Source organism: Cyanistes caeruleus, chromosome 3, assembly GCF_971803275.1.
Source record: "Cyanistes caeruleus chromosome 3, bCyaCae1.hap1.1, whole genome shotgun sequence".
NCBI lineage: Eukaryota > Metazoa > Chordata > Aves > Passeriformes > Paridae > Cyanistes > Cyanistes caeruleus.
The window spans coordinates 61,373,596-61,387,533 of NC_141703.1; the positions used below are offsets into that span (position 1 = coordinate 61,373,596).

At 35.0% G+C, this 13,938-nt stretch overlaps 1 protein-coding gene across 18 annotated transcripts in view; it reads left to right on the top strand.

The window, feature by feature from the left end:
- LRCH1 (leucine rich repeats and calponin homology domain containing 1) overlaps positions 1-13,938 on the top strand; it is a 111,646-nt gene that overhangs the window by 75,278 nt on the left and 22,430 nt on the right. For 8 of the 18 annotated variants that reach the window (XM_086881279.1, XM_086881285.1, XM_086881282.1 and 5 more), the window contains 3 exons: positions 189-236; positions 1,457-1,529; positions 11,762-11,871. In XM_086881279.1, coding sequence (XP_086737405.1) covers positions 189-236; positions 1,457-1,529; positions 11,762-11,871 — 231 coding nt within the window. Of the gene's footprint in view, positions 1-188; positions 237-1,456; positions 1,530-7,353; positions 7,462-11,761; positions 11,872-13,938 lie in introns of all 18 variants that reach the window. The other 10 variants (XM_086881278.1, XM_086881270.1, XM_086881275.1 and 7 more) reach the window with 2 other exon arrangements.

Below are 13,938 nucleotides of genomic sequence, written 5' to 3' on the forward strand. Positions count from 1 at the left end.
CTTTTTAAGAAGAGTTCTTCAGCTAGCAATAGAAGTATTTATGATTCATGCAAATCGTTTCAGTGAAAAAGAGTTAATTATTAATGTGTATCTGACTATAATTAGTAAAATATCCCATTGTGTGTATCACTAATATAGGTTCTGAGATGTTTGTCTTTTTTTTGTTTTTTTTCTTTGCAAACATACAGAATGATCTAATTGTTTGGAACTCAAGTGGGCAAACGTCTCACAATGAGGTAAGGTGTCGTTTGTTTGTCTTTTATATGTTTTATATTAATCTTTCATAGACTAAATGAAATTTAACTGAATTCCACAGAACATATGACTGAGATTTTCATCAGAAATGAATATGTGGTTTTCTTGGTGTGTGGTTTAATCTTGTCATATCAGAGATTTACTAGGGTATAAAAATATATTTTCTGATCAGCTTGTTTCAAAGTTATGCAGTTTAGTATAAATAATTTAATTTTTTTTACATTTCCTCCATTCAGACACATTTTTAAAATTCTTCCTTGTTAACAAGATTTTCTATTGATTTCAGTGCAATTTCTTTTTGCACAGTTGTGTCATAGACAAATCTGATTTTATTAATCCTGTAGCTTTCTAGTGCAAATCTCATTGGAAGATCAAAAAGGTAAAATCAGTATGGAGCTCCTTATGGAGATGATTTACCTTCATATATATATATATATTTTTATTTTTTTTTGTGTGGAAATAGGGTTTTTCTCTCTCTATATTGCATTGGGCATAAGCATCTTGCAAATTCGTGAGCACTTGGCCACTGTCCACCAGTCTTGGTGGTGGGACTCCTGTAGTTCCCAGCTCCCAGTGGAATCACATTTTAAATGGGATTCGCATTATGGAGTTTGATCATAGGACTATTTCTGTTTTGCTACTGGTGGTATGATGATTATACCTCCCCCTCTCCTGTATGTTCCTGCTCCATCCTTCCTGCTGCAGCTCTTAGCCTATTTTAGGGTCAGGGGAGATCTTGCTCTGAGGCATAAGCTTAATTTCCTCTTTTCTGTTTTTAATGCAGAAATTCAGTGTAGCATGGAAAATACCATGCAGAATCGTAGTAAGTTCTGTGAAAAAAACAAATGTGTCTAAAGGAAGAAGCATACCTTTGCTTTGTTGTTTTAAGTATACTCTGCCACAAAATGTATGTTTGATGGAACCAAGTGATGGCATGGTAGAAGACTGAGAAGTAATTGAGCTTATTTATAACTAGGGGGAATATCTTGCTGTCTTTTGTCAGAACTCATCTTTTCTAGCAGAAAAATAGGGTGCAACAAAAAAGGGATATTATCATAGGTTTGGGACTATATTGTGATCAGATTATGGTGGAATAGTTATAGCATGCAGTATTGTTAAACTTTTGTATTTTGCATGGTCAAATATGCTGAGATACATTCTGGTTGTTATTCTAACTGATGTATGTTCTTGAATTACACAGAATAAGGATAAAAGCCCGACAATGTCTCCTACTACGAACACCACAATCCCTTTTGGCCTGAAGCCACGATCAGGTAAAGTGGGAAATTGGCTTGTGTGTATTGGTTTGGGGTTTTTTACATCTCTGTTATTATTAGATACCTCTATTTTTTCCCCTTAAGAAGTAAGCAATGTAACATTTTCTGTGTAACAGTTAGAAGAAGCTTAGAACATTTTAAGGTTCTCTAGTTTTGAATCAAGGTTGAATTTGTAAGAAGTATTTATTTGGCACAATATATATGGATCAGTTTTCATCCATTGCTAATAAATTGGGTGTTTTATAAAGTTATATGTATATTAAAAAATGTGTCTGGATATTAATACACATATTTTTATATGCATATACATATTTATCATCTGTGCTGACAATCATACTAATAGAAATGAGATTTTTTGCTTGATCGGTATGTTGTGATATAGTTTAGATTTTGTTAAATAATATATGTGAGTAATTAGGCTATTTTGGAAAATACTTGTGTTGCTCTGAAAACTTTTCACTTTATTGAGTCTGTCAGTAGTTATGCTTGAGTAAAGGTCAAACATTATGGAAAGATTACGTCTTTACTTTAGCCAGCAACTGAGTTCAATGAATTTGCAGTGTGCTGTATCTGCATAACTACCAGTCTTTTATCAAGCAGCAGTTTATTCAAAAACAAACAAACAAAACCTAAAAACAAGTAACAATAAAAAAACCAAAAAACCTCCCAAACTTAGAGATATATTTGAGGACTTGGATAACAGCTTCCTTTAAAAACTGGATTAGCTACACAATTTAATTCAGTTTTTGTCTTCTCTGTGCTGAAGTAGTCAATATTAAGTCATGGCATGTCACCTATAGTGAGTAGCTGCAGGTTTTCAGTATGTTTCAGCATACTAAAACCATAGTTCTGGTTTCTCATTCACTACAAAGGCTTTTAATCAAGTGGTGGCAAACTCCTACAAGCTTGTAGTTTCCATAACAAATACTTGGTAATAATGGCAGCAGTTTGTGAAACTGCTGGTGAAACATTGTGAAAATGTTTATGAAATTGTACCCATAGATTTAGTTGGTTTTTGTTGGTTTTTTTAAAAGTGTTAAAAAAGCTGTTTTTATGAAGGAAGATACTTTAAGTTTCTCATGAGGTTGTGATATACAGTTAGATGGATTTGTTTATCTGCATTTCTTTGTTAGAATGTTGTTAGAATGTAAAATGCTGGTGCTGTCTTGTTCCTGATGGTTTAGAAATGTTGATATTTCTATATAAATTTAAAATACAGGTTAAATGATGAGCACATGGGTCCTTTCAGGATTTGTTGAAAGTAAAACATTGAATAATGCATAGTCCAGTGGCAATATTGCAGTATCACTGTCAGGAGAAAGATGTGTGAAAGCAAAGGGGCCCAGGACATGTTGCTGCTTTCACAGGAGGTGGGCTGTGTTCTGAGCCCACAGTGAAATTTGCTGCTGGCAACTGGAAGCTGCTTTGTGAAAGAATATGCAAGACTGTGATTTCTTGTTCAAGTGTTAGTTAATCCACTTCTGAATCTTTGCATACTGGGCCTGAGTTTCTTACTCTTACTGACTAGAGTAGGTCCAGGCAAAATAGCCTCTTTTTTTTGGGAGAATTTCTAGAAAGACTGGATTGCAATGTTTGCAGTCCTTTGTAACAAAACCTCCAAGTCACATGATTCAGGACCAGATGTGCACAAGTCATACAGTTCATCCCCTGATTATATTGCAGCTGTGCATAGCCTCATTGAATACCAAAGTCAGTTGGTTAGAACTTGCTGATTTTCTGCACTGTACTAATTGAAGTTCATATATTCTAAAAGCTTTGAGCAAGGCAATACTATAGTGTCTTTTGGTCACGTTATGGTTGCATTAAACTTGATAATGTGAATTTATTTTCTTTTCTTTATGAAACACTACAGGCACTAAGACCCATTACTGCACAGATCTCACCTGATCATGTCTAGTTTCAGTCCTCTTACCTTAAATTTATACCATGGGTAAGATAGGGGAGCTTGGCAATAGTGAAACTTTTTGTCCAGTTTCAGATAAAAATACAGTATAGTAGCTATGTAGCACCATGTAGCAAAATGAAACCTTGCAAAGGCATAGTAAAGCTGCATATTGTTTCATCTTCTGCTGTTTTGCTAACACATAAGAAATATTTACAGCTAGGAGTAGTACATGACTGAAAATACTGGCATGTTTGTGCAGCCTGTATGTTTTTCCTTTTAAAGCTGGTTTTCTTGGCAAATTTGTAGTGTCTTCATTGTATTTCCTTTAAAACTTTGTACAAGTTTTGTGCATTTGAGCCATTCTATCACTGGTTGGAATTTGCACTTGTTAATTATAAACTGCTTTATTGTCATAGACCTGAGCTAGTGTAGAGATCCAGTATTTCTGTGACCCAGGAAAGATTTTCAGCTTAGTTTGTAGTGTATTTTAATAGCTTTTTTCATTTCAGTTCTTAATGGCCTTAGGGGAAATGTTACAACTTACTGGAAATGTAAGCTCTAATGAAGTTAAATAGTCTTAATAACTTTTAACTATTTAACTTTGTTAGAGCTTACATTTGAATTAGTTGCTTTTATAAATCTCTTAAATCCAAGTGCAACATTAAAAGAACATTGAAGTGTTCTAACTAAAATGTGCCCATCATGCTCTGTGGAAAAAACAGTGGCAAATTTTCAATGAAAATATATGCAACCATATTTCTTCTGAAATTTGAGAGTTTATTTTCATCTGTTTAAAATGAATGTTGCTTTTTATTTGACTTTCCATCCTCCTCATCATTTCATAATGGTTTATGTCTCTTGGAAAGGTAAAAGTAAACTGTTCTAGAATTCTGGTAAAAATTCCAGTTTTTTGAAGTACACACACAAATGTAAGTGCTTCCAGAGGATAAACCACAGTGTCTTAAACTGTGTTAGTGTGCATACTGATATGTGTTCAGGACTGAAAGTCCTTTTATACTTTCATTTTTAAGCTAGGCAAAACATTGGGAAAATTCATATCGGATGGCTGACAGAAAGAACCCAAAGTACCCAAAGAAAATGTTTACATTTCTTGAAAGATTTTTGCCAAGATTTTTTCCAGAAGTTTACCTTGAATGTAAAAAGATGGGGTTTTTTAAAAATTTTTCAGATTATTTCCTTCTGTATTTTAAATATTTTCAGAGAGTATGGATTTTTCAAATTCACATTCATTTTGGAAACCTTAAAAAAATACCATCGAACAGAAACTATTTTCTTAGAACTGTAGTTTTCCTCTTGGGAAGTGCATTAGCTCTCTGAAAAGGAATTACTCAAAATAACAAATTTAAATTCTCCTTCATCTATGAATTGATTAAAATGTTTGAAGTGGTGCTAATTGTTGAAATTGAGAGTTGCCAAGATCTTGTGGTATCTTTAATATGCCAGACCTTCAAGCCTGAACAGCTTCTAAAACATCTTGCAGTCAGGAGTCGTTTTTCTTTTTGTGTTGCGCCAGTTCTAGGTCACAGTTTTTCTTAGTTTCTGATGAACAAAGTGACAGCAACACAGACAAAAAATTTCTACTGTCAGGGGTTGAAGCAAGCACTGACAAATTCAAAGTTACAAAGCACTTAGTATTCTGAAGTGAGAAGTTGTTCCCTTGCAACTGTTCATGTAGCATAACATTAGTTGTGAACCTAGTGCCTTCAGTTTGGGTGACTTGTAGAGAACTGGAAGCACAATGTTAGTATCTATGGTAGACATGCTTGTATTTGAAGTTAGTTGACCATATAATGATAATTGAAACTTGACAGTATTTTTCTCTCATTTGAGAGCTTGTTACTGTTTTTCTATCTCTGGATATTTATTCCTTCCATTTGTTTTCTTCCCTAACTGGGAAATATTTGGAAAATAGTTGGGAGTCCCAATTGCTACCAGAGTCTGACTCTTTATCTTTTCCCGTAAATCTGTGTTCTGTAAGCCAGTGTTGACTCAGAGTTTAAATTGTGCTGACTCCAAAGTTCAGCTGATCTGGTGTCCCAATAGCCAGAAACAGTGACCCAGCCTTGGGAAAAGTCTAAAGAGAGAGAGCTGTGAAATTCTGAAAATAAGTTTAAGGTGAAGTTTTATGTGACATTTTCTGAATTATCATGTTAATGATAATTCCAAAATTATGGGAAGATTCCAAAATTGTGGGAAGGAGAAATCATACATGATTAAGTTCCTTCTGAATATTAGTTTGCAATGGTAGAAAAGAGGGACTTTCTGTGCTTATTGAAACTTTGCTTTGGACTTTCTTCTAATACTTAAGTGGTTTCATTTGCTTTCAGATCTAAACAGCAATCTTAAATTGATTTGTTTTTATGGTTTAGCATTTCGAGCAGAGGTAGTTTATAATCTGTTTTGGTCTGGGGAACATGAATGTCACTTTGTATGTAGGATTCAGTAGATAAATGTGGAGATATGTGTAGAAAAACAAGAAATGGGTGAATTAATAATTTTTTTTTGCAGAAGTGTTAAGGAACATTTTGATTTTGGTAAGGAAGGGTTCATTAAGGAGCAACATCACTGTGAAAAGCAGAAAAGAGATATAAATCTTTGTCAGAAAATAGGAAACCAGTGTGGAACTTTTAAAGGATGGATGATATGCTGAAGAGATTCAGGAAGGAGATATTTTGAGGGTGTTAGTATCCAGTTCTCAATCACTGCAGAATGGAGGTTTGAGGAAAGCTTGGGCAGAAATCCTCGCTACAGTCAAGACAAGAGACAGAAGCTCAGAGTAAATGTGGTGGGGAAGGAATAAAAATTTCCGCAGAATTGTAAGGTCAGTAAGAGGTGGTGTTGTGACTAGTTAAAGGAGAGAAGGCAGAATGGATAGGGAGAACAGGGGCTGTATTGCTGCCCCAATTTAGCTCCATAATGAGTTCATGGGTGGTCATGAACTGTAGGCATGACACATTTTTACAGTCATCTGATGAATAGTCTGTGGACTGTTGCAGCTTCTGTGGAAATGTACAGTTTTGTGTACTTCAGGGACCTCAGCTGAATAATTAATGAAGTTGTTTTTGTTAGAAGACTGTCTATGGTGCAAGTTTGCCTAAGCCTGCTGCACAAACTCAGGATGAGCCTTTTTGGGTATTCTATGCCTGTTCTTGTCCTTGGGAAGCCTATAAAAGTGGAGGACCAGTACTTACATAGCATGGTGGACCCATTGTAGATATTAATTTATTGCTGGGGGAGTTAGTAAGAAAACAAAGTAGCGCTTCATTTATTAGTAAGTGAATTAAAATGAAAGGAAAACATCTATGGTACATGTACTTACTGAACATCCTTCAACAAAATGAGAATCCAAGTGACAGTGTAGTTGCTACTTCCAAAATCAGCTGGGAAATTGTAATGTAGTATTTTCATATGGATGTGTAAATTTTCTTTGTGAGAGCTGTTCTTATGATGTAGTTGCACAAGTATATGAAAATTCTTACTCTGTGAAAGTTTCCTTCTTGGAACTTCATAGCTGGTATATTTACCTTCTGATTCAGAGTCAAGGTTTTTATCAGGCTATAATGTAAAATCTATGGGTACTTTTTCTTAAAACTTGGTTGTAACAAGTTGTGTGAAGTGCTATGGTTACAATGATCCTGCTAAGCTTAACAGCTTTAATTGCGCATATAATGTATGATTTGCCAAGTACTAACATTTAACTTTTCATTCTTTTTATTCTGCACCATCTTTCATTCTTTTCTCAAAATTTATGCATTTTGTATTAATCACCTTTGAATTACATCTTTGCCATTACCATACAATCCTAATGCCATATATGAAATGCTGCTGCCCACTTTTATCCCCGCTCCGGTCCTTATTACCACTGTGGTGGGACTGGTTATCACTCCCTTCCAGCAGATCCATCCCTCAGTTTTCCTCCTATCTCCTTCAACACACTTACACAGGCACAAACATGGGACAACTTTAGCTACAGTATCCCATCTGAAGGAGACAGTGACAATGGTAGGTGTTCCATATATAATTTACTTAATTTTGTATTTTCAGAAACATGAGTATGTGGTGAATGCCCCACATGGCTAAGGACAAAAGACAGTACTCTCCAGGGGATGTTTGTAATTCCTCAGAGGATGCACTTTAATTTGCTCTGGAATATATAGTGTCAAAAGTCAATGAGTACAGTTTCACTCTTTTCTACTCTGGCAAAACAACTTTTCCCATTATATTAATTCCAAGAACTGTCTTCAGTGTAGATTTATTTACTTGCTTTATTTTCAAGAGTTGTAAAAGTTGTACTCAACAGTACAACTGTTAAAATTAACAGCAGTTAATTTTGCTGCTCTCTCTTCTGCATTTTTTTATTTATTATCTTTTGAAAGTTAATGACTATTAAAATATCCTGCTTCTGTCTGCATTTATTGGTGCAGGTGCATAACTAGCATAGTAGAAAAATCCATAAAGAGACAAAGCTGAAACAATCAGCTAAGCAAAAATAGTAATTTCTGTCCAATAGAAACTGTTAATAAGCTGTTCACAGTGAAGGTCAGGTACATTAGTGGGGTTTTGTTTTTCTCCAGGGTTTTATTATCATAATACACAGAGACACAGCAATATTATAATATAATAATACACAAAGTGGGCTATGTTTTGTCAGTTGCCCTAAAGTTGAAAGGTGTTTAGGTATTAAAAGGTAGTGAAACTGTCAAAAGCATCAGATTGAAACCAAGACCACCAATATTGAATGATAAATGCAAACATTTAGCTTACTGTTAAGGAAGCTTTGCTATGGGAGTATTCACATGCCACTCTGGAAGTCACACTTGTACCACCCAAGACTTCAGGACTGAACCCCCTGCATGGGAGGTGTTTTGTTCTCAGTTCAGTTCTTTAGTTGAGAGTATTTCCTATTTGCCTCAGTGTTCTTGATTATAAAACCATAAAAGATAGCATTCCTAAGGAATCAGCTCCATAAGGGAAATGAGTATGAAATATAGGCATTCTGATACTGGTAAGTTGAAAAAACCAAATTTAGTTCATGGTGGTGTAAAGCTGAGTTAACATTTCACTGATGAATATTGTAACAGAGAGACACAGAGGTGCTTCTTCTATCAGTACAGAATTTGATCTGTATTAACTCATATTAATGTGTTTTAATCTTTTGAATGTTAGTGTTTTAATCTTCTAAATGAAAAGAGTGGCACAGACTGGCTTGTGCATTTGGAAAATATAGAAGCCTCCTGTCACTCAAATCTTAAGCCAAATGCAAATGTTAGCATTTATTATCTTGGAGTGTTACAGCAGAAACTGCTTTTACAACTGCATATATTTTAAAATGGGGCTATTGCATTTCTGTTACTTAAATTTAGACTGAAAAAGTCAGTCAAAGAGAAATTAACTATAAACTTTCAGCCTGACTTCACCTCTGCCTGTCATAGTCCAGCCGCTTTTTGTCTGTTGTTTTGAGTCAGGTGAAATCATTTTGTGGTCTGCCTGAAGGATGATGTTGTCACACTAAGTACTCAGTATGCTGAATTCCTGGATGTACAATTAATAATGCAGAAATGCACATTGAAATTCAGGGCAGAAATTAAAATTTTCACCAAGAAGTTTATCCTTGACAGTGGTATGTTGAGTGCATACTATGTTATTAACTATTACTCATCTAACTTGTTGACACTTGTGCAAAATACTTTTAAAAAAATTTATTGGAACAAGTACTACTTAATAACCTGGCTTGAGCATGGATTCAAAAAGCAGAAACTGATACTTTGAAAGAGTGAAAAATAGACATTCAGGTGTGTGTGAGGTATGGGCTCCTCTTGCTGGAGATTGTGTGTAATGCTGAGAAGCAAGCAACACTTTGGAGTGCCAAAAACTTCCTCTGTGGAAGCACTTTTAAAAAAAAATTCAATACATAACTGAAACTTTTATTGTTAATTCTTTAGAGTGTAGAAATTTTAAAATTCTGTTTTTTAATCAATTAAACTTATTTTATTGAAAAACTTCTAATTGTACTTTCTCACTGCCTAAGATTAACCTGCCTTTTTCTTGTGGTGAAATTGACAAAGTAATGCTGATACCTTTCAGTAAGAGACATTTGTAATCTGAAGTTGGAAGGAAGTAAATCTTGGCACTTTGACTTTACAAAGGCCTAGAAAAGGATAGCTGTGGCCAGACTGAATGAAGAACATAATAATACTCTAATTCAGTGAAAATTGTACATAATTCTGTACTACTGTTTTTGAAGATAATTATTTGAAATGTTGCTACTGCTAATGAAGCTGCAGTGGCTTTTAAGTATCATTTAAACCATGGTTTTACTCTTCAAGAAGGACTTTTATCTAGGTATTTCATCTATGAGAGGCAACAAAGCTCAATTATAAGACTTGTACAATGAACTAGAAAATCTTAGTAGCAATCTTGTAGCAATTGCAGCTGCTGTTTTTAATTAATGTGACAGGAGATTTTTATTTGACCTCTTAAAAATTTAGAAAGTCTCCAGTAAATTATTACAGAGTCGCTAATGCAGAAATTTTAATACAGTACAGTTCTGGAGTTAATAAAAGTCCTTGGTTTCTGTTCTTGAGAAACATGGGATTTGATTTTGTTTTGTTGTTGTTGTAGCCATTTTTAATGATACAATTTATAAATAACATTTTAGGTATTTTTCACCATATATCAGTGTTCTAACAGCCTCTGTTTTTGGGCATATACAGTCATAGTCATGTGTCACCTTTCTCCAAAAAGTTAGGAAGCATGTATCTATTAATACACTCTACTTTGGATGTAGAATTCAATTCCAAATGTCCAGTTTGCCTTCTACAAATTGAAGGATTAAATATCAATAAAACTGTGGGCCTTTTGCCTCTGAAAGCATGGGTCTGCTACTCTTATGCATTGTGTGGCAGGTCAGCATGAAGAACGTTTTTATTTATGATGTGTGCACCTCTGTGTATATCCTTCTGAATGGTGACACTGATGAAGATGTGTTGTTCACCTGGAGAAGGGAACTGAGCTGCAGTCACTCTCTGTAGTTCTCAGTCCTGCATGTTCTCTACAGGATGCTCTCCCACTCTGCCCCTGGGATTTCTGATGATATCACAAAGAATAGAGTTTACTAATATAGAACTGTAATATTAGGTGTTCTGTTTCAAGACAGTTCTGTTTAACAAATAGCATTAACAGGGCATTTCAGAAACTACTGATTTAACAGCAATGTAGCAAATTTCAGTTCCCTGAGAAAAGTTAAATTAGGACTGTATGAGTCAAGTAGTGGAAGAAAACAAGTTTGGTAACTGGCCGTGGTTTATTCTTTCTTGATGCCTCAGATGAAGAGCCTAAAGATATGCAAGGCATTTGTTGCCTTAAGCTTTTTATAGTAGCTAAGGGAAAGAGCTCTGCCTTTTGGCTGGAGTGCTGTAGGTGCTGTCTGTCCCTGTGGCCAGAGAAGTAACTTGGGTCAATCATCTCATTACTTAAACAGCCTGCGTACAGGTGATCCTGCATAGAGTTGGGTGAGATTCCTCATGCCTACGCCTGTGTGAGATGGCAAACAAAGTCACAAACAGGAATAGTTGCATTTTGGCTGTACATATTTTTTTTTCTTAACCATTCAAATGGCTAGAAATGGAAGGGTAGAGGTGCATATTTGCAGAAATGTCTTGTAATGATTTCAAGGAACCGTATTGTGGGAAAAGCAATAGAATTGACAGGACTGGTGGGAAGGAGAACTGCCAAGAGTTTGTGCAATGCTACGTTTGCAATAGGACTTTTTAGTGTAGGCACTTGCTGATGGCTGAGTCTTCCTACATTCATCTTTGGTGTTTTTTTGGGGTTTTTTTTAGCATAACCTTATCTAGTAAGCATTTTGTTCTGTGTAGGAGGGTTGTCACAGCTTTTTATGCAATTCAGTATCTTGTTAGGAGAGAGTTTTACTGAAGAGTAAGAGGTGTTTCCTGCCATGTTAAATACAAAGTGTCGTACAGATCAGACTCTCTAAGGGACACTGCTGTTCCTTAATCATTTAATCATCTTAAATCATCTGACAAAATTTGCCTGTTGAGATTAGGATTTGGATGACAAATTTTCTGCACCATTGATGCCTCAGGACAGTGTCCAGAGCAATATCCAAAAAGTAGCCATTCATAATTATAATCCAAGATCAGATTTTTCTGTCCTCCTGAGGACAAAATAATTTTCTAACTGCTTTTGCTGGAGGCAGTGCCGAAGGATTTTGCTTTATTTAGAAATAAATAAATCAAATTGTTTGTTCTTAAACTAAAATCTCTCTTTTTAAAAATGACAGTATTCTTAAGACCACAAAGAAATTTGGAATCAATAGATCCACAGTTCACAATTCGGAGGAAAATGGAGCAGATGAGAGAAGAGAGAGAGCTTGTGGAGCAGCTACGTGAGGTACGTGAGTGTTGGTAGAATTAATTTATGCTGATGGAATGTCTTTTATAGTTTTTCTTCAGGAAAGTTGCCTAAGGAGGAGAATATAAGAAAGTTAAATGAGGCAATATTACTTCTGCAAATCACATTGATGAGACTATTGCTGAAGTTCTTTATCACAATCAGATGTCTGTACTTCAGGAAAGATTTTGTAAAAATGAGAAATAGCAGGAGTTAACTGAATGACATCCAGTTAATCAGCATGCCTTGCACCAGTGGAATTAATGATTTATTTAATCTAATCAGAAAGGATGAAGTGAGCACTTGAGAGAGAGAGTTCTAGGAACTATTTCCAAACAGCTGGATAAATCTTCAGTTTTGCATGCAATTCAACTGAATTACAAGACTATTTGTTCTTACCTCACTAGCTTCATGGAATGGCTAATTGAAAAATTATCAGTTTGTTTTAAAAAACTTATTTTCTATTACTTAAAGCAAAAGGGTTCACCTTTTTCTCTTTTCTGAAAAGTGTTTAAAAGATGGGATTTTTAATGTAGAACTGTGCAGATTTCTAGATTTGCATTTTCTTACCTCTGGCCCTCACCTGTTCTAAGTATGAATTAACCTAACTTTGCCCTGCTGATTTTTTTTTTTTTTAACAGAACAGGTCTTGTTGAAGATTTAACATAGTTGATAGAATGTAGTATGTTATCAATTCTAAACTTGAATGATGCCAAAAGGTCAAGATGCAGGAATTAGATGAGACAGACTTATTGGTAATGGGGAAGTAGCAGTAAAAACTGTAGTAGTTCGTAGTTATTCTGAGCCTAGTCTGTTCAGCAGCACCAGTGCAGCTTTTTAACATTTCTTTGAAGAGTTATCATATGTATGTAACAAGTAACAAGTCCCAAGTTCCTAAAAATAATCATAGATAATTTCCTCAAGATTCCTGCCCTTGTGCATTAGTTCAGTTAATCCTCACAGTGAAAAGTAGAGCAAGGTTGTTCACCATGTCAGGTACGATTGTGGAGAAGTAACAAGGATGTCCCTACGCAGTATCAGGTATTACCAGTAATGCTGGTTTAATGTGTTTAGTGGTCTTCAGCTCCATGCACTAGCCTTCTTTGCTCTCACTCTGAAATATAATGTCCTGCAATGAAAATTATGTCCTTCTTTGTGAGAAATTTGATTACAGGTCAGTGAGCTAGAAGACTGGCTGTGTTTGAAAACACAAAGTGAGATTTTCAGATTAATACAACTAAGATATACTGGGTCCTTTAGTGACAATAGTAACCACCAGAGCATTTGATTATGTGCTGCACAAGAAAATAGTCCAGAACATATAACTGATTGAGTTTGTACGTTATTCAATATATTTATTGAATATATATGAGTAAATATATATATGAGTATATATATATGAGTAAATTTTGCTTTTGATTTGTTTAATGATAAGTTAGGATTTAGTGAGTGAGATTCCACAGAGCCATGAACTCCGTCATGAAATGGCATTGAGTTGGTATTGTAGATGCATTGTGCTCCTATAAAAAGTGTACCATGATCTGTGCTGATCTCTCTCCCAACAGACAAGTTAGTGTTCTAGCAAATATATTTTTCATTGATTAATTTATATAAATCTTTCTGTAACAGGCTTTGGAAAGACAGTCTCAAAGTGTATTGTTTTATGTACTTATATAGCAAAAATGTTTTCTGATTTGTTAATTAAACCAAGGTGAAAAGGAAACATTATATTAGTGAATATACACTCCCCTGTTTGTCACTTGTGAAACCTACATGCAAGTACTTGAGTATTGTGTCTAGTAAAAGAAAAAATGGGAAGACATAATGAAACCGCTGAGTGCTTCAATGGAGGCTATTTCATGGTGAGGCCACCCAAATAAAGGATGTATGAGGAAGAAGTGAAGAGCTGGACTTCTTTAGATTGGATTTCTTGCTTTAGAGTGCTGAGAATATCATATGACTATCCTCAGCTGCCTGAAAGTTAATAAAAGAGGTGTAAAGCCAGGCTTTTCAGAGATTAACAGTGAACCCATGAAAAACAGTGGCACAAATTACAGAGAAAGACAT